The sequence below is a fragment of the Agelaius tricolor genome, unplaced genomic scaffold (genome assembly GCF_023055355.1).
Source record: "Agelaius tricolor isolate 1412-34295 unplaced genomic scaffold, bAgeTri1.0.p SCAF_1, whole genome shotgun sequence".
NCBI lineage: Eukaryota > Metazoa > Chordata > Aves > Passeriformes > Icteridae > Agelaius > Agelaius tricolor.
The window spans coordinates 92,664,049-92,687,886 of NW_027269261.1; the positions used below are offsets into that span (position 1 = coordinate 92,664,049).

The 23,838-nt window shown below is 39.4% G+C and overlaps 1 protein-coding gene across 8 annotated transcripts in view; it reads left to right on the plus strand.

The window, feature by feature from the left end:
* The first annotated feature begins 4,574 nt into the window (after nt 1–4,574).
* UBE3D (ubiquitin protein ligase E3D) overlaps nt 4,575–23,838 on the plus strand; it is a 78,612-nt gene continuing 59,348 nt past the window's right edge. For 3 of the 8 annotated variants that reach the window (XM_071444033.1, XM_071444041.1, XM_071444026.1), the window contains exons 1-8: nt 4,575–4,705; nt 5,032–5,234; nt 7,204–7,294; nt 11,545–11,776; nt 15,908–15,977; nt 18,399–18,468; nt 19,284–19,392; nt 20,677–20,736. In XM_071444033.1, coding sequence (XP_071300134.1) covers nt 4,644–4,705; nt 5,032–5,234; nt 7,204–7,294; nt 11,545–11,776; nt 15,908–15,977; nt 18,399–18,468; nt 19,284–19,392; nt 20,677–20,736 — 897 coding nt within the window. In that variant the 5' untranslated portion in view covers nt 4,575–4,643. Of the gene's footprint in view, nt 4,706–5,031; nt 5,235–7,203; nt 7,295–11,544; nt 11,777–15,907; nt 15,978–18,398; nt 18,469–19,283; nt 19,393–20,676; nt 20,737–22,942; nt 23,469–23,838 lie in introns of those variants that run through there. The other 5 variants (XM_071444017.1, XM_071444059.1, XM_071443999.1 and 2 more) reach the window with 4 other exon arrangements.

Here is a 23,838-nt window from a genome sequence, read left to right on the forward strand (position 1 = left end):
GCAGGTAAACATGGAAAGCGGGGGCTTCTTTAGAAAATTATAGTGCAACAGGTTGCCCAGTGAAGCTGTGAATGCCCCATCCCTGGAAGTGTTCGAGGCCAGATTGGATGGGGCTCTGAGCAAACTGCTGTAGTAGAAGGTGTCCCTGCTCACGGCAGCAGGGGTTGGAAGGAGATGATCTCTAAGATCACAGCATCAATTAGGTTGATAAGATCTCTAAGATCATCGAGTCCAACCTACGATCAAACGCTACCATGTTAACCACACCATGAACTGAGTGCCATGTCCAGTCTTTCTTTAAACATCTCCATTGGAATGTGACACCTGTTCCAATGTCTAACCACCCTTTCTGTGAAGAATTGCCTCTGGAAGTCCAACCTGAACCTCCCCTTATGACTATGCACAGCTTATGACTATGTCCTCTTGTCCTCTCTCTGGTTGCCTGGCAGAAGAGGCCAATCCCGACCTGGTCCTTTCCAACCCAAACTGGTCTGTGATGCCATGATGTGATATTACCTTTATGTTAGCAGTAGCTGTAATGGGAATTTTCTAAAATTTCTTGTGGTTAGTATGCTTGAATCCTTACTACACATGAAAGTGTATGGGTGCCCACAAGGATGGTATTCAAAGGACATTTTTTTACTGCATTGCAAGAGTGATTTTTCAACTGGCCAGTTCCACAGTACAAAGGGTACAACTCTTAGACTGTAATCTGTTCGTTTTAAGTCATCATTACAGTTCTCAAATTTAAGCAAGCTTCATAATAGCAAACAGAGCTTATGGTTATAAATTACTTGAGTAACTGCAAAATAAAAAAATAAAAGGTGTGTTCAGCTTACATGATTAATATTTTAGGCTTTGTCTGAAGACAATATTTCTAAAATATTGCCAGGGGAAAATCTCATAATATTTATAAATTGTCTACTCGGTGACTTACGTTGCCAGCCAATATTTAATGAAGTCTAACTTTATTCTCCAGACTTGGGATAATAATAAAGAGTAAATGCAATTCCATTTCTCATTAAACTATACCAGGAATCAGTAAATGAAAAATAGTAACTTTTTGGAAAGCTGACAATTTCCACTGGTTTTCTGAGGCATCAAGTATGACTCTACGTGTCATGTATTTTTATTAAAATAGTACACTTAATTTTTTTTTCTTTGAGGATACTTATAAATGCCTTTGAGAAGTAATTGTTAACTAGGTTGGTCGTGCTTTTGGAGCTATTTAACAGTGGTGAACTTCACAGAGGGGAAGTGACTGCCCATAACTGACCATGTGCTTTCACATGCTACTGCATTGCAGAGCAGCTGGATTTCTAAGCTTCCCTTGTGCTGAATTTAGTTGTGGCATTTACAGCTCAGAGCTCCAAAACATTTCTTTCAAATTGCCTCATCGACTTTATGTGCAGTGGCAATCAAAAAAACATTGTATGTCGTTGGGAAGAATATTGAGAACAAGACAGAGGTAGTTGTTTGGCTGCTGTGTAAAAGGCTGGTGCAGCCTCAGATTGATTATGGCATCAATTCTTGTCTTCACAGCTCAAGAGAGATGTAGAGAAGTTGGGAAAGGCACTGTGGAGAGATGTCACTGCTATATTACAGCAACAGCAATAATGACTGTGACTGTTCAATGCAGAGACAGAAGGCAAAGTAGAGTATTGATCAAATTCTACAAAATCACAAAAGGCAACAAAGTTGTTGTTAACTAAACCCCAGAGTATGAGAATGAGGAGGCACAGAGAATTATTTTCTACAAAGCAGAAAACTTCTAAAACATATTGGCACCAGGGGCTGGGGACTTGGACACTATCTGTAGGTTGAAGGATACATTATTCATATTGATGACAAACACATCTATAAGTGGACACTGAAGGAATTGGGTAGGGATGTACTCACAGGGGAAGTACCTGGAAACAACCACATTACGGAGCTCTTCCTTATTTTACTGATGTTGGAGTCAAAATACTGGGCTGGGTCCAGCTCTATAGAAATCTACCTTCCTTTCTCTGTAATTATTTCACAGCAGAAATGGTGAGAAACCTATAATAGACAATTTTGAATAAGTGAGGCTCACACCCTGTGAACACTTAAGATTATTCACAACTTTGTAGATTTGCTAAGCCTTTGTAACATCAAAGGCCCTTTTACTAATACTAGGAGTCAATTCTCCTATAATTACATGGGGTTTATGTTTGACGTATGACCTACTTGTCCACAACAATTTAGTTCACAATATAAATTTGTTTGTGAAGTAATTTGAAATGAAACCCACCACTTGGACTAATTATTTTTCTTCCTTAAAAAAAAAAAAAAAGGAAACAAACAACAACAACAGAACCCCACACCACCACACTCAGAACAGCATGTAGACAGTACAGTCCCATCTTAGAACACTTCAATAAATTCATGCTTTGTAAAAAACAACAAAATAACTCAGTTGAAACTGTCTATTGCCTGCTGTATTTTTTCCCCACAAAATCTAACCCTACTCCATTTTCTTCTTTGGGACTCTCCTACTTGGTTTTGATAACTCCAAGGACTATGAATTATTTCACTATAATCCTGTATTTGATCATACATTGCTATAAAAGTAACCTGTGCAAATTTGCCTATTTGTTTGAAGCTTTACAGATCATGTTTTCAAATAACTCTCTGCAACCACAGAGGGTCTTGTGACTTCTTAAAAAGTAAACACTTCTAACATTGCAGAAAGACTCCTTTTTTTCAAGTGAAAATTTCTTTCTATGGTGTCCTTGAATACTGAGCATCAACTTCTTACATACTGTGAGGGTGGCATCCTGGATGAAGTGTGCAGTGGTGGCAGTGTTCATAGGGTAAGGGAAAGTCACACAGGCGTGTCAGGGTGGACTTACAGTCTCTTGATAAAAGATCTCATGAGAGGCAGTAGAAAACCTCACCCTTGAGCAGCAGCTGCCTGAGTTTGCTATGAGTACAATGTGACAGCATTCAAGAGCTAGGTGCACATGGATCGGGAGGAATTCAGAAAGACTTGTAAAGCTGCAAGAAAGGGTGGAAAGGGTTTTCTCTTCACAAGGCAAGGGGTGAGTAGTAGTGCCACAGGACACAGTCCCTAGTACTGGGGAGCCTGCCAGCAATCTCAGCAGAGGCCTCTGCACAGACTGAACTTTGCAGTCATGATGGAGTGACCCCAGCCGGCTGCTAGCTCAGGGGTAGAACCAGAAGAGCAAAAGCATGAAAAACTGTGGGTTAAGATCATAATGTTTTAGTGGATGAGGGAAATAACATACAGACAATCACTCACCACCTCCAACAACAAGACTGCTGATGTTCAGTCAATATCTGAGCAATGATCAGTTTGGAAGGACTATGCCCTGTGTTTTTACTGTCACGCCTGATGTTATGTGCCATGGAACATCACTTTGGTCGATTCAAGTCAGCTGTACAACCTCTTCCCCTGCCCCAGGCTCTTCCCCACCTCCAGCCTATTTGCTGGGTGGTGCAGAGCGAGACCCTGAGGAGGCCTTAACAGTGTGCAAACACCATTCAGCAACAGCTAAAACAGTTTACGATAAACCCTGTTTGGCCACGAATCCGGAGCACGCACCCCCAAGCACAGCCCACAGCTCCTGTGGGGAGGTGCCCGATAGAACAGACCCAGGCTCCTCCCGGCGGTGGTGTGGCAGGAAAGCAGGAGATGACAGCCCGATGTTGACACAGCAGAGACTGGGCATAAGAAAACCCCGTGAGACCAGCCGGTTGCGCAGACCTGGACCTTGGGGCTCGGGACTCGAAGGGACTCGTCCCTGGGCCCCCAGGCCTGACTGTACGGCCAGCAGCGGCCAAGCCGGGGGCGCAGCAGACCCCGGGACACCCTCCCGCCACTGCCTCCGAGGGCACCGTCGGGGCCGAGCTGCTGGATCCTGCACTTGGATCGCAGCCACGCCATGCAGTGCTACGGCCTTGGGGAGGAGTGACCTGGGAGCTCTTCGGCGGAGAAGGATCGAGGGGGGCTGGCGAGGAGCGTAGGAGCGAGCAGTGCCCAGGTGGCAAAGAACGCCAGTGGCACCTTGGCCTGTATCAGGAACAGTGTGGCCAGCACGACCAGGGCAGTGGTGGTCCCTCTGCTTTGCAATGGAGGCCTCACCTCCAGTGCTGTGATCAGTTTCTGGGCCCCTCAGTTTAAAAAGAATATTAATGTGCTGGAGCGTCCAGAGAAGGGAAACGGTGCTCTAGAAAACTTGTCTTAGCCTCAGCCTCAGGAACGGCTGAGGAGCTGGGGTTGTTTAGTCTCGAGGAGGGTCGGGGGGACCTCACTGCTCTCTACAGCTGCCTGAAAGGAGTTTTTGGGGGCTGGTCTCTTCTGCCTTGCCTACTGTGACAGGACTAGCGGGAATGCCCTTAAAGTGATACAGGAGACATTCAGATTAGACCTTATAAAAATCTTTTCCACCGCTAGGGCGGTCAAGGGCTGGAGAGGATTTGCCAGGGCGGTGGTGGAGTCGCCATCCCTGGAAGTGTTGAGGAGGCGCCCGAATGCAGCGCTGGGTGATGTGGTTAGGGGCGACTCTGTGATCCCACGCAGGCGGCGCTGTGACGGGCGGGGGGCGGCGCCGCGCCTGCGCCGGCGGGAGGGCGGCCGCTTCCTGCGCGGTGCCGGCATGGCGGCAGCGTTCCTCATGGAGATCAGGCGGGCGACACAGAGCGCGCTGCTGGTTGTCCGGTAGTGCGGGGCGCTGCCGCCCGCCGCCACTCGGGCCGTGCGGGGCAGCCGGGGGGCGCGGCGGGTCTGGCTTTCGGCGTCCTTAGCCTTCAGCGCGGGGACCGGGTTGCCTGCGGGCTCCTCCCCCTGCTTGTTCGGCTCGGCACTACTGTGCAAATAAATTTTTCCTGAGAACGGTGCACTGTTTCTCTCGGCTGCTCCTCGTTCACCGCGTGGATCTCGGGGCGCGACTGGGGCTGCGGGGGAGCTGCGGGCCGGCCTGTGTAAAGCAGCAGCGCACCCCGACAGCTCCTTCCTGAGGCATACCCGTTGCTTTTCCTCCGCAGCGCGGCGGCGGAGCTCCCCAGCGCGCCGGTGGAGGTGTCGGTGTGCGCGGATTCCCTGGAAGTGAGGAGCGGCGGGAGCTGCGATGCGGCGGCGCTGCCGGCAGGGGTCAGCCTGGCGCCGTCCTCGTGCCGCGGGCTCCGGCGCCTGCGCGGGGACGGGCTGCACCTGCGCGTGCGCCTGCGCCGCCCGCCGCCTGCCGCCGGTGAGGGCCGGCAGGGGCAGGGGCTGCGAAACGGGGGAGGGAGACCTGGGACATAGGAGGTTTAACTGAGAGAGGCTGTGAAGTGTGGATTCTGTAGGGCAAACACCCTCTGGAATTGTCAGTTTTAGAAGTTGAAAGTGCAAAAATGACGTAATGAAAGGGAAACGAGGTGTGTTTGGGATCTGCTCACAGTTCTCCCCTCCTGTGCTTCCCCATAGTACTTCAAAGTGATTTTCTTTCTCTCCTGTTCCGCATTTGGTAGGTGAAAATCGTAGAATGATAAAATGCTAAGGGGTTGGAACGGCCTTTAAAGATCATCTAGTCGCAAGCTCCCGCTGCCATTGGCAGGGATACATCCCGCTAGACCAGGCTGCTCAAGGACTTCCCCAAGCAGGCTTTGGACACTGCCAGGGTTGGGGCATCCTCAGCCTCCCTGGGCAGCATGTGCCAGTGTCTAACCACTCTCACTGTAAAGAACTTCTTCCTAATATCTAACCTAAACTCTCTTTCTTTAAATTTGTACCCATTCCTCCCCATCCTATTGGTAATGGAGTAATCTGATTCATCCAGGCAACCGCTATGCTTATCCAGCCTTAATCACTTAATCAGAAAGGGTTTGTGTTGGGACCCATTATTCTCATAGCTGGGGTTTCAGAGGTTAATGTCACAGGTAATATCTGCAAAGTTACCTTCTTTACTTCCATGATGCTAATTCAGGTCTAGGATGTGTTTGCAATAAATAGAAGGCATGAGAGTACAGCTGTTGCTTTCTTTCATCCTGGCATCCAAGCCCAATATGTTTGGATTCATTTCATACGATGTGACACAGAAAGATATATTAAATATCACACAATTGCCATTCTGAGCTTTTAAAGTAGAAAAGGATGATAAAATACATAATATACAGTAATGCAACACCAGAAGCACATTGGAATACTCTGTTGGTATGCTGAGATGGCATCTGTACTTTAATCTGTAATTATGCCTGTGCTTTGACAACTCAGTTATACTAAAATTACTTAATGTGTCCTATTAACAAGACATGTTTCAAAAGACCAACGATGTACTTTTAAAAATCAACCTTGGAAAGTCATGCTAGTGAAAAATAAATATGTGAACGAGGTGGTAATCAACATGTATATTGGATAGTCTTAGTTACCCTTTGATGTTTTATATTATTATGCAAAATAGTTGAAATTCTGGAATGTTTTAAAGTACTTTTCTCTTTGATTGTATCCTAAATTTCAAATACTGAATGTCAGTGCTGAGAGTAAACTTTGATTTTTAATTTTGAGAAAGTGGGTGATGCAAAGCATATTCATACCTAGAACTAGGCTTTAAGTTTTATTTTCCTTCCACTTAATGTTGCCAGATAATTTAGGGAGACTTTTATAACTTCTTTTTTTTACTTTGGAGAAGTTGTTTGAGCTGCCTTTTATGAGACTCTTTTTGCTTTCTTGGCCTGCAGAGGCCGTTGCTCACTATCTTTTCCTGGAGTGGTTCCACAGTGGTTGGTTTCTTACCTGCCTGAAAATGTAAAACTAGTGCCTGACCCTGCTCCCCATCCTGACTATTTGTGTAACATATCAGTGTGTCCCCTCATATTGCAGATACAGTGATTGTCAGAAATATCATTACAAAAGAGTGGCATTGAATTTGATTTTTATAATCCTTTCAATTATATCAATATATCAGCTTCCCTTCTAAAGAGGATTTGCACCTTGAAAATAATTATTCACATATACAGTTCCTACTTAGTAATATGGGGCATGAGGTGGAGATGACAAATTTTTCCTAAATCTAAATACTTGCTTTTAAAAAAATTAAGGTTGTGTTTAAAATGTCAGCCTTTTTCTTTGTCTGTTAGATTTTTCCTTTTTGGTTTGAGGTATTTGGCAAGAGTTTTTTGTACAAGTGACTGAAAATTTTACATTATTTTGAAGATTAATATATTTCCTTCCATCTATAGATGTGGTTTTTACTTTGAGGGAAAGCCTGAAACCCAACAAGAATTACATCTTTTACTGTCAGTCCTGTGGTGACATCGTAGTGAACGACCGGTGAGTACTGCAGTGTCTTGTATTTATAGCAATAAATGCCATTGTGACTGGTATTCATGTTATTTTGTGTACTCTGAGACAGCTAAAAGGTATTTATTTTGAAACTGGTAGACAAGAACACATTTGAAGCTCTGCAGATGACAAAAAGCAAAATTACCTGAAGCAGTTTTTAGATGTTTATTCATTTGCTCCTTGATTTCTTTCTTTCTCTGTATTTCAGGTATCCTTTTCAGTTCTTTTCAGTCTCTTATACATTTCCTTCAGTCATCATCCTGTAATTATAAAGTGGCTGCTCAGAATGGGGATATTGACCACAGCTTCCTTTTATCTTTTAAGCAAAGCCTGCCTCCACATAATTCAGGGATGCTAAATTTGGGAAACAGGAACTATGTCTTAGCTGTGTGACTCGTCCTTATCTCTGTTCCTTAAAAAGTCTGCAGAGTGAATGAGAATTTTAATAAAATGGTGCTGCATTGTCTAGCTCTTCTGATGAACAATAGTGATGGCTTCAGCTGAATATATAAGAATTGTTAGAGATGTACTTACAGCCTTTTATGATCTGTGTGGCTCCTAGTACTCAAAACAGTAATACAAATAAGTCCCATTCTCTAAATTTGTTACTTTCTTGTCATAGGTATAGATTTATGGCTAGCTGAATGTAACTGAATGATGATTTCTTAACTTTCTCTTCTGAAATATCTCATCAGAAAGTCTAGTAATAACTCTTATTTTGATACATTTGTAAAGTAGTGAAACTTTGTATTCAGTAACATTTGCTTTCAAAACATGTTGCCCGTTTATATTTGCATCTCTGAGTGGGAATTTTCCTGAATTTCAGCACATCAAATTCATATCCATGTAGTTTAAATCTTTTGGTTCTGCATCCTGTAATGTGACACAAGCAGAATTTTTGAGAAAGGAAAAAGAATGCATGTTCATGCCTTTTTACTTGGCATTTCTCCTTGGAGGAAGCCTCTGAATCCCTTGAATATTGCCACTAAAAAAACCTAAGACACGAGTAGAAAAGTGGAGCTGCCAGTGTATCCAACACATTCTGTTCCAGCATTTACAAAAGGAAGAGAGTAGCATAGTCAGAACTTCCAGCTACAAAATTCATGTGTTCCTCTCTCCAGGAAGAATTAAGTGTGACAGTGACAGCAAAGGTGGAAGGATTGAAAGGAAATTGCAGAACTGTGTGAAAGAGAGCATATTAAAGTCTGAATTACTAAGCAGGGGTCTGTAATAAGAAACACCTGAGATCTAGAAAATCATACCTTTAAGAAGAAATTTAAATAAATGGGGTAGTGTAGATAAGGCTGTGGAGAAGACATAAGATTGTTCCAATATTTAGGAAGTTGCTGCAAAGAGGGTGGCAGTAATCTTCAGTTGAAGCACGAGGAATCTAGGTGAAAATGAAAGAAAAAAAAAAGACCAACAAACCACCCCAAACCTATTCTAAAGCTTATTTTTTTGCTGTTAGAGACTGCATAGGAAGTCTTCCTTTTAAAGGTTAAATTAAGAAATGTACTAGGAAAGGGTTAAATGTAAATAATCCTTCCTTGGTGCACAAAAATTTACTCTATACATTTTCTGAAATCCTCTGCCTCAGTCTGTTTCCTTCCATAAATCTGATAGCTCTTCAGAGAGTTATGCTCTTTCATTCTTTTCAATTGCCCTCACATTACATACATTAGAGAAAATGATTAGATTTTTTTTTCTTCCATCATGCAAGAGCTGCAAAGAATTAGGGATACTTTCTTTTTTCTTTCTCTCCTTCCAGTTGGGCTAAGTGTACCTCATATATATAATAAGTCTTTAAGACTTTATTTCTGTCATGAAGATATTCTTAAAGGCTTGTGGTGTGTGGATGCCAGGTGCCCACCAAAGGTGCTCTATCACTCCCCTCGTCAGCTGGACAGGAGAGACTGAATTTAACAAATAATAATTGGTACTGCACAAATATTCCATGGAAAAACTCATGGCAGGGGAAATCTAATTACACTTTTCCTACATAAGTAGTGTTAAGCCTGACAGTTAACTGACAAGCTGAGCTGTCCCAAGATTTTTTAATAGGTAAATAATGGAAACTGCAGTTAAAGAAATGCAGTTGTTTTTCTTTTTCTCTGATAGAACTGAACAGTTATTATATGTTTAAAAGTCTAAAGTCCATTTTACTTCCAGTTTTCAGTATTTTCAGTAGACAGAATGGTATTACTGGGTATTAGTTAATAATGACATTTGGGTTTACTTTTCTTCGTCCAGTCTTACAGGGGTCTCTATGGTCAAACACTTACCTTAGACTGGAAGATCATTTAAGAGTTATATCCTTACAGCAGGGCTTTTATAGACTAGTGCTCAACTTCAAACTTTTTAAAAATAAGTTAATCACCTACTTTTCTGGTTGGAATCTGGGAACTATTTACAGCAGGAGATTCAGCCTGGCTAGATTAGACACTTTCAGGAGAAAGCTACTCCTAAAGGTACCAATCTAAGCATTGTTTGTTACTCTCTGACTGTGAATGCAGCCTCGGTGGCTATTTTCAAGTACAAACTCAGTTGTTATTAGGAGCAAGTTTGGAAAGATAAATCACCCTGTTTTCTAGGATTTATCATGTTATTTAGTAGCCTCAAGTTGCTTTGTTTGTTTGTTTTTTTAGGAAGGCTCTGTTTTTATGAGTTTTACATTTTTCCAGTTCTGGTAACCCAGGATATGGCTTCCCACCCATGAGTGGCAAAAGCCTAAAATACAGTGGAAATGGTTTATTCTCTGTATAGCTCAGAGTTAGGAGGAGTTTGTTTAGGAAATTCCTACTGGTTGGAAAAACTGCTTTTGTTGGAAAAGAAGTGAAAATCTTTATGCTGTAGACTGTGAGAGTAAAGAAACATTGATTTAATGAAACAGGACAGCATGAGTCTGCAGCTTATGGTAATGTCTTTTTTTTTTCCCTTGTAAGAACATTGCTGAGCTTTTTGTTACTATTGTGTAAAAAGCAATACAGGAAGACTTTTTTGTAGTGTGAGTCCAGGCACTGGAACTAATTGTAAAGAATCAATTAGACCAACATCAGAACTAAACTGTCACTTTGGCAGGATTGAGTAGTATCTCAAACAATATATAAGACCACAGAAAATGAAGACAAACATGGGCAGTGCTGAGAGGTGATCTTAGTTTTGGTAAAGCTGCATCAGAGGATCAGTTATTCCAACTTTCATCTGCAGGTGGAGCAAGCAGAGTTTAAAATGTATTGTGTATCTAGATAAAAGGGATTTTTTTTAGTGAAACATTTTTCTTTCACCCACGGAACAATTTAAAAGGGCCAAGAAGCTACAGTGAGAAGAAATGACATCTTCAGAAAATGTTAGTCTGGGAGCTGCAGGAGAGGGAGGATGTCTAACTGTTGGCTTAGCAGCTGTGTTTTTATTTGCAAAGTAGCACCATAAGCAAAGTTGTATTTGCAAGTTTTAAGTAAGGAGTAAAATCAAGAAACTCTGGTGAAGATTTCTGGCGACAGCTGAAAAAATAGGGTAACCATTCAAGGAAACTAGGCAGAGAGCAGAAAATGCAAATCCAATACAACTGATAATGAAAACAAAGTATTTTTCCAGAAACAGTATCCTTGGTCCATACAGCTACCCAGGAGGATGGGATTTGCCTTTTTTGTATGTGACTTCTTAAAGTCAGATCCGAGTATCTGAATCTAAATTAAGATTGAATTATCCTTTGCTTGTTGTTTTGTTTGTTTGGGTTTTTTTATTGAAGATGCACTGTGGTATTTTTTTCAGGTATTAGCTTTTTCAAGTCTTGTATCTGAGACAACATGCTGAATCTTGCTGTGGCATGAGTCTGTTTCTATTGGTTTTATAGCAACATTTGATGCAAGGGAACAGTACAAGAAGTAATAATACATGTAGTTGCAAATGCTCATTGTCATATTTTTCATGACTGGGTAGAACTGTTTTATTTTTGCCATGTGATTCATTTCAAGAGAGGACTGTGTTAAATTCTGCCTTAAAATCATTGAAGATTCACCCTTGGGAAATGCTTCATCACAGATTTGGCAGGAAAATCAGCAATTGCTTTCCCAGAATATACCCAAAGAAAGTGCCTTTGGCTGGAAAGAGAGTCAAGCACTTCCTTTTGAGAAAATGCCATACTTCCCCCACTATTTGTAGGAAGCCTAAACTCTCTTTAAGTGACTTAGAAGTGAATTGTAACATAACTGAAGTATTTGTCTTCTCTTCCCTCTAAGGAAATTTCTCAGAGTTCTTCCTCTACCGAGTGAAAACTGGAGTGATTTAGTTGAAGAGTGGTGTTGTCACCCCGACCCCTTTGCCAGAAGAACTTTGCACCCTCAGCATGGTGACTGTTTTGTTGGAGACACTTTTCTTCTGTTGAATTCAAGAAATGAATCACATGTACCTGAATCTCCCGTGTGCTGCTCAGAGGCTGGACACCATGTTTCACAGAGTGATTCCAACTTGGTAAAGTATTTTCTTGAAATAGTTCTTAGGTGAAGTTATTTGGACTTTTTCATTGTAAAGTACTTTTTTTAAACTAGTTTATTTAATTTGTATGTATTACAGAACTGGTCTGAAGGTAATAGGGAGTTCTTGATATTCAACTCTACAGAAGCCAGAAAATATTCCAGGCTATGTTTTACATTTTCTAAAGCTCACACCACAGTCTTGATACTGACCTCAGTATGCGAGTAGAATTTAGTACTAGAAACAGAAACTGCTTAATTACGTAGTTCTAAACCCAGATATTTTCCCCCAAAATTATCATGAGTGAAGGACTGAATCAGAATTCAGTAAATTAATAACTGTGATGGGTTAGGTGTTTGTTAAAGGGTAGTAGAGCAGAGAATGAGGTGGAAATTGAAGTAGCAATTGTTTTTTTCTTACACGGTGACTTGAGGCATAATCATGACTATGATTAAAGAGAAGTGGGATTTTTTTATTTTTTTTTATTTTTTTTTTAGTTTTAGAAAGACTTGAAAATATCAGAATGCGTGCTTTGCATTTAGATGTGGCTGACTTAGGTTCTTAAAGCATAGTAAGGAAATTGAGTTTGCTTGACTGCTCTGTCTAGTGAAAGGAACCTGCCATCCTATATTATAGCTCTTCATGTTGATGTTTGTGAGGTGTTCCAGGGTAGGATAGATTCATCAACCAAGTCTGTACAAAGAAGGCTGTCATTTGGCTTAGAAACATCAAAATTTGATGTTGCCCATCACCATTTGTTGGTGCTTATGTTTCAGTGGTGGGATAAAACCCATGAAGAAAGACAGTTCAGTGCTTTACTTTTGGACATCTAGCACTTGTATGAAAATTCAAGCAATGGTCTTTTCTTCTGCCAGAAGAACATCCATTCAAGCAATGATCTTTTCTTCTGCCATGGAAGAACATCTGCCAGAACATTTGTACTGCAAATGCAAACAAGCAGTAGATTACCCTGTACAACAAGGGTTGGGCCTACACATGCTGTATTTTCTCGCAATTCGAAGTATTAAACTGTGTACATTGCTGCCTTGGCGATTTGTGCCTGTAAAAATTGATGGCTTATTCTGTAGAGATTTCCAGCATGAAACATTTTATCTCTTGAGAAGCAGACTGCCTGATTTCTACCTGCTGCTTATAGTGATATGTATTATCTCCAGGAAGAATCACCAGGATTCTCACAGTTCAGTGGCTGTTGGTGCAGTGCTCCAAGCAACCCCTCTGTGTGGGGAGCAGTTCTGTCCTGTGGTCCCTATCTGCAAGGCTTGCAGCTTGGTCCCTTTGGTTTCTTGTTCCATTGTTCTTTGAAAAACAGAATATGCAGAGAGGAAAATAAGGACTGATATGCTGGAAAGGTATCAGCATGGCAGAAGCAGATTAATTTGGCTTAACTCTGTGACAGTGGAGTTATTTCTTCTAAGTTTCCTTAAGAAGGAAGTGGAGTAGATGATACCAAATTCTCAAGAGGACAATGCTTTCTGCCAGTGGTTGCCAAAATGAATTCTCACATTTCAGTAGTCTTAAAAGAGATCTTAGAACACCAGGAATAAATATGGGAAGAGGCAGGGCTCATGGAGTTCATATTGCACACTTCTTGATCAAAGAGAATGTGCATAAAGGATTGATTTGGAAGCAGAAACGTAATAAAAGGATGTGGAACAAAGATTTTATTGAGATGTTGGTTGAACCAGGATAACAACAGAACTTTTGAATGAGGGAGGAGGCTGGTTTATGTTGGGGCACACAATAGTAGTTTAGTGTGATGAATTTTCATGTTTGCTTCCTTATACTTGCATCGAAGTTGAGAATTTGTTCTTTGTTTGTATCCAATCCCTTTTTCTACATCTTTCACACTTGCAATGAGTTCTCATTTCTGTGTTTGCTTATTTCCAGCATCACTCAGTTGCCAAGCAAATGAGCACAACTGTTAGATCCAGCAGAAGCTAGACTAATAAGGAAAAAAACCCTCATACTGAAGCAGAAATTTCTTCCATAATATGAGTAATAGAAAGTTACAGGCAAGACAGATTGCTATTGGCATAAATGTTCTCATTTTAGAGAATAGTGTTGCAGTCTGCCCCAGTATGAAAGTTCCTTTTTAATTGCATTGCAGTTCTTTGGAAAGTGTTTGCCTATGACCAAAATAGTAGCAGGAATGTACCAGAGATGCTTAAACAATCTTTTCCAGACTCCAGTGGGACCAAGACAGCATCCGTCCATTGCAAACATATTTTTCACATCTATTAGTCTTCCAGTGTAACATAGTTCTTAAATGTCACATGGTTTTGCAGCATCTTAATAGTATCTCTTGGGGAAAATATTTTTCCTGACACCATATCAGTGATCCTTTGGAATAGGAACAGAAACTATTAGGCTTGTGATCCACCTGCATCTGCAGATTGCCAGCAGCTGCAAGTTGTCAAACAGATAAATTGTTTTAATTAGTTGAGCTAAAACTATCCTTTTTTCCATTGAAGCATGATACAAGGAGTTAGTGATGTTTTTAGGCACAGTTCTCAGTCAGCGCCTGTAACTATAGTCAGAAAAAAATACTCAAGTTGTAGCTTTCAAGGAAGTAGTGTGTATTCTGCACTTGTCCTGTGCAGTATTTGTACCAGTCTGAAACACTGGCTTACACAAAACCTTGTCTGTTTATCCTTGCTTTTCACACTGAGCAAGTAATTTCACTGCATATGTTTGAGAGGACTAGCAAGGTAGGTATTGGGAAAGGAGATAACTGCATATATATGAATCAGATTATATTCCTGATCTCCATAACAAGGGGACTGTACTTCCAACATAGTCAGCTCTCAGGCTCTTAGTTCGATTCTCTGTTTTTTACCATCATTAAGGTTATATATAAGTGTACTGCTTTCAGATCAGAGCTCTAGTTGCTACACCAGGTTAATAAGCCCACACAGAACCAGTTCTGAAGTTTAGACTTTGGGTTAAAGTAAGAATTGTGCTTGCTTGTTTGATGTATTGAATTTAAATATTAACACTGTAATTAGTAGGAGTCTAGTAGGGTAGATTTCATCTAGATGTGAGATCTTTTTCAAAGGGCGGTAATAGATACATAAAGCTAAGGCAAATATTCAGTGATGTTCTGGAGAGTGTAGAGACTCCTTGAACTAGATATTTTTATCTGCATTTTTTGTTTTTAATAGACCCTTGATGACATTGCTTCTTTTGAACTTATGAAGGCTTTTTGAACTTGTTTATACTTTTAATATGAAAAATGCTTTCCTATCGTGAGTACTAAACTGTATTATGCATCGTGTGACAAATGCCTTCCTGTTTTTTTGATACAAACAGGGTTGGAATTTCATAGCATGAGCTATGAGGGCATATGTTTGGTTTTTTTTCTGTTCAGCTTTTCCTAAACATTTGTGATTTGAGGTATCTCAATGATACCCCTCAGTTTTCTGTCTTCCATATGTTCTCCTGTTACATGTATTTTCATGCTACATATGGAAACTGTTTTGCACTTCTGACAGTTACTCTTTGTCAATACCTTTTCTGTATTTGTTTGAATAGAGGGAGAAGGGTTGTTCAAGAACAGAATCCACTGCACCTTTCTGGCATATCATGCTGTGTTGTGTATTTCTGCTGTTTCCTAGTAACTCAAAATAATCTGCAGACATTTTCTGCTCTCTGCTGAACGTTGAACTGGTATTCAACTCCTGTAAAACTGTCCACAGTGAACTGTTACTAGAACTTGTTAGTGAGTAATGGTAGTCACATTGCAGCATACTATTTTATGTATGTATTAGGGAGTACTTAATTTCTGATGCATTATTTTGCCCTTAGCACAATCAAATTTAGCTTATTGTTTTATTATCCAGTCACTCAAGATTACAAGATTCTCCTGTTAGCCATTACAGATTGTGCTGTATGGATATATTGCCAGATTTTAACATTAGTATGAAACATGCAAACAAGTCCAAGTGTAGAAAGCTGAAGTAGTTAAGGCAAATATGTGTGCATGTAAACACAAAGAGGACAGAAACAAGTAAAAAGTTTCCTGTCTGCTCTGTAAATTATGCTAAGCTATGCATTCCATTTTCAGAATATCTGAGTGACATTTAAATGATTATTTTTTTTGTCCCACAGAAGTCAAAAGAAAATACCAGAGTAATTTGTAAGCGCTGCAAGACAATGCTGGGAGAAACAGTTTCATCAGGTATGAGATGTCCAAACACAACTAGACTTAACTGCATCAGCCATTGGACACTGGAGGTTAAAAACACTGAAGGAAAATAGTTTATCAATAAGGTGCAGTGTTAATTCCTGTGTGTTTGTCTCATTCCCTTCTGGAACAGATGAAGTTGTTGTTGCTTCCTGTGTTAGACCTTGAAAATTACTTTCAGCAGGAATTTTGATTATCCTTATTTCTGTGGCATATTTGGCTAATTCCAAACCTTTGGAAGGCACAATGCATGATTCCAGTTTACTAGGAATCCCAGTAAAAGTGAAGATTTGAGAAATTACAGGTTGCTTGTCTTCCTGTCAGTTCTACAGAATAAGTGAAAGGTAAATTCAGAACTTGATCAACACATCTAGAAGCTGAAGATTGCTAACAGTCAGCCTGGTTTTGTGGGGAGGAAGCCTATTCAAAGAAACAGGTTATGCTTCATCTGATGATGAGCTGATGGGATTATCGGTTTAAAAGCTGTAATTATATTGGATCAGCAGGGTTTACCTTAAGTGTTGTAAAGAAGAGTGTCTGGTTGTTTTTAAAATTCAGCTGTTCTTGGAAGAGAAGCAATGATAAGACTGTTATTAGCAGGATTCATTCTTTCATCCTCCCTCTCTTCCACTGTGTCAGTCAGAGTGAGCCTGCCTCAGTTCAGAGATCTGGTGAATATAAAAGCATCTCAGAAAATGCAAAGCCTGTTTAAGAAATGCCATAAGGTGAGACAGGACAGAAGATCTTCTGTGTCCTCTGTTACAGAATGTTCTGATTGTCCTGTACAGGGATCTGAACAATACAGGCTTTAATGAAACCAAATTTAAGGTACAATGTTTGAAAGCCCTCAAAGCAAGATGTGACTTTGGGAAAGGAGTGCTGGGAAAAGAGCATGAATAACAAGGTCATGAGTAATAGATCAGTGGGAGTGGGGAAAGGCAAACACTGTCAATGTGCAGGGATGTGGTATGGACTCTGCACATGGCTGAAGTTAGATAGGATTTCCATTGTTTTGGCCATGTTTCTTCAGTAGTGCTGGAGATTTTGGTAGAGTTCAGAGAACAAAAGAGAAGTATAATGTAAGTCTAGGCAGAACCATCTCTGTGAAAAGAGACTAGAGAGCAAACTTAGACTGGCATGCTTTGGTGCTTCCTCATGAGTAGGTATCAGTGTTTTGAAGATAAAGCACGATTAGAGTGCTGTAGCTGTGGAGACCAGGTTCAGCCTTGAGATTCCCCAATGGGCTATTCCTTCCCCCAACTCTATCCACATTTACTTGTATGATTTTTTCTTGGGAAATCACAGTTTCTATCCCTCTGCAAGCAAACATCTGAATTCCCAATACCCTTGTAGCAGTAGCACTAATTCATTACTCAGGGTAATGGCTGAGGAACTAGAGAGATTGAACTGTCTTTTCTTCCATTCTCCAAGAACTCATATAATATGGAGCGGACTTAATTAAATTTAGAGGTAAAATATAACTTCCTAACACTGAAGATAATTTAGAAAGTGTAGTATTTACCTGGAGAGGGGGTTACCAAGCCTTTGGAGAGTTTAAAACAGATTAAGTGTCCTTCTGAAATGTTTGCTTTCATCCAGTTTTAATGGTATGTGTGGACAGAGATCAGATGAAACCCTTCCATCCTTAAAACTTGTGGACCAAATTAATCTTCCAGTTGTTCACACCTTGAGACTTAGTAGAATGAATTTATGACTCTTAACCTGTTTTGCTGGCCCTCTGGTTAGGCTGTATTTGCAGCACAGATCTTCAATATGATCATCTTTGACCTGCCTTCATTGATGGGGATTAAATTATGTCCTCAAATACTTCCATTTAGTGTGAAAAGCTGTCTTAGTGGAGCTTTTGGTGAACAGTTACATTGAAATTCAGAATGTATGCAGTGTTAACGTTGAGTGAGTGTGATTTTCGGAAAGAAGTTCCATTCTGCTCTTTGAGCAAAGAAGGAAATTATTCCCCCGTGTGAGCTGTTATTAAAACTGTCTCTAGTGATTCACTGCAGCATTACTAAGCAGCAGAGGGTACTAAAATACTTATGTAAGCTATGCTGATCTCAGTGCTTTAGGAAAGTTCTTTCAATTCATCTTTCGGGTTTGGCTTGAGCTCTTACTTGCTTGGTTTCAAGATGATTGTTCCCAGCATTAAACAAAGATCAATATGAATGAGAAATTGCTGGTCTTGTAATTAGCTTGGAGCAGTTTTCTTCAGGCAGTGTAGATTTTTTTTGTTATGGTTGCTTCTACTCCTACAAACCCAAGCAAAATATGATTGTCTGCTGCACCTCTTAATTGACTACTGAACAAATATTTGATTAGTGTAGTGATATGGTGACTTACAGTCTAATCTTACTAAGTTGGTTATTCTATTATAGTTGAAAAATATTTTTTTCATTTTAGGTACCGTTAAATATTATGTCACTGAGGTGGTTATTCAATCAGCTGAGGGAGGTTTCAGTCCAACACCAAGGTAACAAAATAATCACATACGTTTTAGAAGGGATTCTAGAAATGCTCTAATATTGTAGTTTCTTGAATAATTGCATATAATAACAGAGTGCAATTTTATATAATCATCACAGATTTAAGCATTGTAAAGGCAAAGTAGCCTGAATTCACTCGTGTGCAGTTTTGTTTGCTCATCTTTGTGTGTGATGCAGGAGATTGTGTGTAATTTGTCACAGTGTCTCACTATTGAGGTGCTAAGCCAAAATAAAATACTTTTTTATTTTGAACTCTTTAAGTTTGCACAATGCCTGGTTACTAATTATGGAAACAGAGGTCTATTTCATGTAAAGTTAAATTAAGTAAAGTTTGAAATGTTTAATTTGAAGTGAGACTTTTGAATTTTCAAGTAATTCAGTTTGAATTTAAGACTAAGATGAAACAGAACTTGATCTAGCTACCTGGTATCATGTACAATGGTTTAATCACAATTCTTTCTTTTTGGGAATTCTATTTGAAACATGCATAATTCTGAACTTTGTGTTCATATGTGTAAAATATAATGGGGAAAAGCTTCTACTCAACCTTTGACAGTTGGTGTCAGCCAAAATAAAGGGTGTAAAGCAATTTAGAATCCTGATCTATTAAAAAAATTCCTGTTGTAGGAAATAAAAAGTTCTCTGGTGTTGAGTGAGAGGAAGATAAAGAAGCCCCATCTTTCAATAAAATGTGATTGTAGGATGTAGTGGAATTGAAGTATGAGTTACTCATTTACCTGTAGTGCATGAATGACTGTAGTTGCTATGAAAACAGATAATAATGTGGTTAATTCTTAAACAGGTCTCAGTTTGTACAGAGCATTGTTGCTCAGTGTCTTTTGGAATTATCCTCTGCTAAAAGCACATTTAGATTCACCATAAAAGGAGATAATGGAAAAACCTATATTCTGGTAAGTTTTTAAATCTTCATCTTGGTGAAGAAGATTAACCCATGTATCCCAGTTCCTAAAATGTATTATTTATGGTGTTCATTATTGTAGGTTTAAAAAAATTAACAAATTCCAGTTCTTGAAGTGGTTCTGAGGTACATTTGTTGAAGTAAGAATATCCACAAGTTTTTACTCTAACTGGATGTGCACATAGAAATTTTATTAATACACTACAAATGCACTATAAGTAGCACAGAAAAAACACTATTTTGTATCCAGAAAATATGGAAAGCTTAAGTTTTAATTTTTCAATCTATATTTCACCTTCTTGCTCCAGCACTTCTTCTCTTTAATCACCAGAAGTGAATCAAATTGTATAGCATCTTTCTCAAGCACTGTCTCAAGTCAGCAGGGACTATTAGTGTAGTCAGTACATTGCACTGCGAAGTGAAGTGAAAACAAAAACAAAATTGCCCTTTATTCCAAATGTTCTAATGCTGTTAAACTTGGTTAAGCTTGGTATTTAGATGGTGACAGCTAGATTCCTCAAATTTTTAAGATGGATAAGAGTTAACTTAATACTGTATACTTCTTATAACCAGAGATGTTTTTTTACTTTTATGTCCAAACTAAATATGGGTATAGAATTTGTATTTTTGCAGTTTATAGAAATAATTCATAGACACAAAGAAATACATGATTAGAGATTCGTGCCCTGGATAAACTTATAAATGCACTTTCTTGAGGCAATGTAATTATATAAACTGTTGTACATATGCATTGTCCGAGTTCTATGATTTTGGATCATGCAGATGCTGAGGGAAGTGTATATCTGTTGCCTTTAAATAAATTTTAATGCCAAGACAACATTTGTACAACTACTGAGAAATATCTGTTCTGTGATGATAAAATGAAGGTTTCATAAGCATACCTAAAATTATATATATTCTAATTGAGGAGTCATCAAAAATTATTGTGATTTTTCCCTTGTAGCTTATCTGTTCCCAAGTTATGTAAAATTCTGGTGCTTAAGTCTAGTCGTTTAGATACAGCAGACTGATTATTTTTTAACAGAAAAATCACTTTATTTAGTAGATTGCCGTTACTTTTAGCTCTGAGCTGCATTTTTGCCAATGTATTGATTAGAGGAGTAGGCTGAACTAGATAGGGACTGGCTTCTGATTGGCATCTTTTCCTTTATATTGGTGAGTTGTTAGTTTTTTGCAGGTGTTTTTAGTATTTAACATCAGAAAGTCCTTACTCCTGTCCAGGATGAGGTTCTCACTACTGTGTACACACCAACAGCTGTTCTGGAGTCATGGGTTAAGTCTTAGGACTTGGAGGCCTTGTGGACACAAGTTTAATGTAAGCTCTGTTTATATTAATGATTGTCAATAGCTCAACAGTAAAACGTGGGTGCTTGAGGCTGTGAGCACACAGCCAAGTTACACAAGTAGTCTCATCACTGATGCATCATGAACCAGCTGTCCCACTTGTTTGTTTTGATAATAAGCCAAAGTTTGTGCTTACCTACATGAATACACACAGCTGAAGCTGTGTATGTGATAATTAAGGTTAAGGTTTCTCACAAGTATTTTTAATTTTTTTAAACCACAAATAATATGTATACTTATTTTCCTCATTTCCTCTGGATGTATCACTTAACACTATCAATTCTGTTATTTGCACATACCATAATATGGGTTTCCATTTTTTAAGTTACACATATTCTGTTGTTTACGCTATGCACTACTTAGGATGTTGGGTTTTCTTTTTTTCATTTTTAAAGGATGTCAATTTAAAAAAGTTTCTTTGTTTCAGGGAAAAAAGTGGTACATACAGGTATCCTTATTTGTCCTAACTATATCTCTGCCCTCTTCACATTTGTGAATCACTTGCCTCCTCTCTTTGTTCCAGTGTTGAAGGGTTCCATGCCTTGTACTTGCATGATTTAGAAGCTGAGAATAAGTGGAAGACAGCAAACAGATAGTGAGATAGGAGGACACAAGAAAAATGGGACATTATTGGTCAGCATAGCAGCATCTCAATAGATACCTATTTTGTCTCTACTGCAAAAAGTGTAGCTTTGAAAGCAGTAAATAAGTAATTTTATGGATAGATACAGGGAATTCATCTCATGGATGGGATCAACCTCATAAGACCCAAAAAGATTACATCTGTGAAAATCAAAAAGTGTGCAGTGGTGGTTTAGACTCTTTGAACACTATCTCCATTCTTTCAGTATTGAAGGAAAGGTGTTTTTTGGAGTGGGATTAGACTGTAAAGTGTTTTGAAAATAAGGCAGCTTGTATTTCAGGAGTGAGCTGAGAGGAGTGGGAAGAAATCCCAAGAAAATTAGTATGTAACAAAATGGGAGAGACCTGTCAGTCTGATTATTGTCCCTGTCTTGAAGGGCATGAGCAGAACCAATTTGTATTTCTTAAGATTGGAGGTGAGGTGGACATTGCAGTGGTCAAGCAGTGAGATAATGAGAACCTTGCTGAGACTTAGCTGCCCAGCTCTCTCAGGGAGCTTTATTCTTTGTGAAATACGAGGAAATGACATCTTTACCTGAACACTCTGAGTGTGAGAATGAAATAGCTGTAATGAAAGATGTTTGCATTAGTGACCTGGGTGATGATGAAAGTAATGGTAATGTCTGCAATAACTAGGAAAGAACTAGCAAGGAAAAAGAAAAAGATTTAGCAGGTTTTTTACCCATGTTAAATTCAAATTGATGCCTAATTGTCCACAATTGGATGCTGGAAACTCAGACTGAGATATAGGGAAACTGATCACAGAATCTAAATCGTGGTATTTCAGCTGTTGGTTCAAGTCCCTTGAAGTATAACTGGGGTAGTTTTGTTGCCACTTGTCCCCAAAGAAAATCTTTTTAAGTCTCTTGACAAAGTGATTTGAAACCAAAAGAAAACAATGAAAGGAAGATCAACAACCCCGCCCCCTCAATACTTTTTTCTGATTCTGTCATTTCAGAAAAGGTAATCAATGGCATTGTGAATTAATTCTACACTTTATGTATATATATCTTCTGCAAAGTTTCTTTTCTTACTGGAGTTAATATGGAAGGAATTTGTTTGTGCCAGCTCTGCTGTACAAAGAAGTAGAAAGAAAGGAGAGATTGCACATTGTGAATAACATAGTTGAAAGCACAGCTCAAAATATGAAACTGTTAGCCAGAAATACATGTATACAATTCTTAGTTAACACACTGAGTCTGAGTGAGCAATTGTTCACTCAGATTGAAAACAAGATCAAAAAATAATTCATACATAAGGAAAAGAATGAAAATGCTGCCTAAAGAAGTAAGTATAGTTCAGAAGTTGATTTTGCTCATGGCTGGGAATCCTTCCACCCCCAGAGATTCATTTACTTTCTCTATATTGTGTGCTAAATTATTAATGCAGATCTGTTGTGTTGCTGGTGAGACAAAGATATTCATACAAGTTCTAGAACATGATTGTGAGATGCCACATGTGGTACTTGTGTAGAAAGAGGTGCATTTCCAATGGACTATGTTGCAAATGAAATGCTTTGGTTGCTTTCTCTGCAGCATATTGCAGAAGGATTCTGAAAGGAGCAGACAGCTGTTGCTACATTGTTCCCTTGTCTAGTTTGAAGGATAGTCTCCTGCTGAAAAGCATCCCAGGAAGCTCCTTCCACACAGAATTGTTAGAAATTTCAAAAGGAAGAAACTCTGTTCAGTTTGTGTTGGCAGTGGCATGTGTTTCTGTGTTTCATTTTCTTCTCTTCAGCACTTGGCTATAAGCACCTTGTGTAATGGTCCTAGCTAATGAGGTATATTTTGCAGTTTAGGCTGTAAATGTGTACAGTGAGTTACTAGAGCAAAACTGATGAACAACCTCTTGCAAAGCCAAATGTGCTTGCTTGTCATCATTCATGTGCATATGCTGAAGTGATTCTCCTCCTACTATCCCCTTCCAAGATATCTTTGTCAATATATCTCCTTCCTTCTTTATGAAGCTTCCACTGTAATGTTCTGAGCCTTGGGCTCTGATAAATTGTGACTGTCACATTCAATTACAACATATACTATGTGTCCTGTTAATGACTGCTTTCTCCCTCCACAGGGGATATCATGTGTCTGCTGCATAACATCATGTAACTTGTTTTACTTGAAGCCGATTAGATCATGAGAAGCAGAAGATTGCTCTCTAGTGAGCAACACTGTATAAATCCCATTTTCTATGATAAATATTTCATATATAAACATTTCATACAGGTGCCAGATTTGTAAAAATTTATTTCTATTGTTAACTTGGATCACTTCACTACTGCAGGCTGTGAATTAAGGAAAAGCCTGACTTATTTGTATGGTGTTTAGCAGGAAAGCCCTGGATCCAAGTCAGAACGCTGATACCAAATCACACAAAGATTAAATAAGATCCATAATGGGATGCAAAAAGTTCAGATTTCTCAAAACTCTTC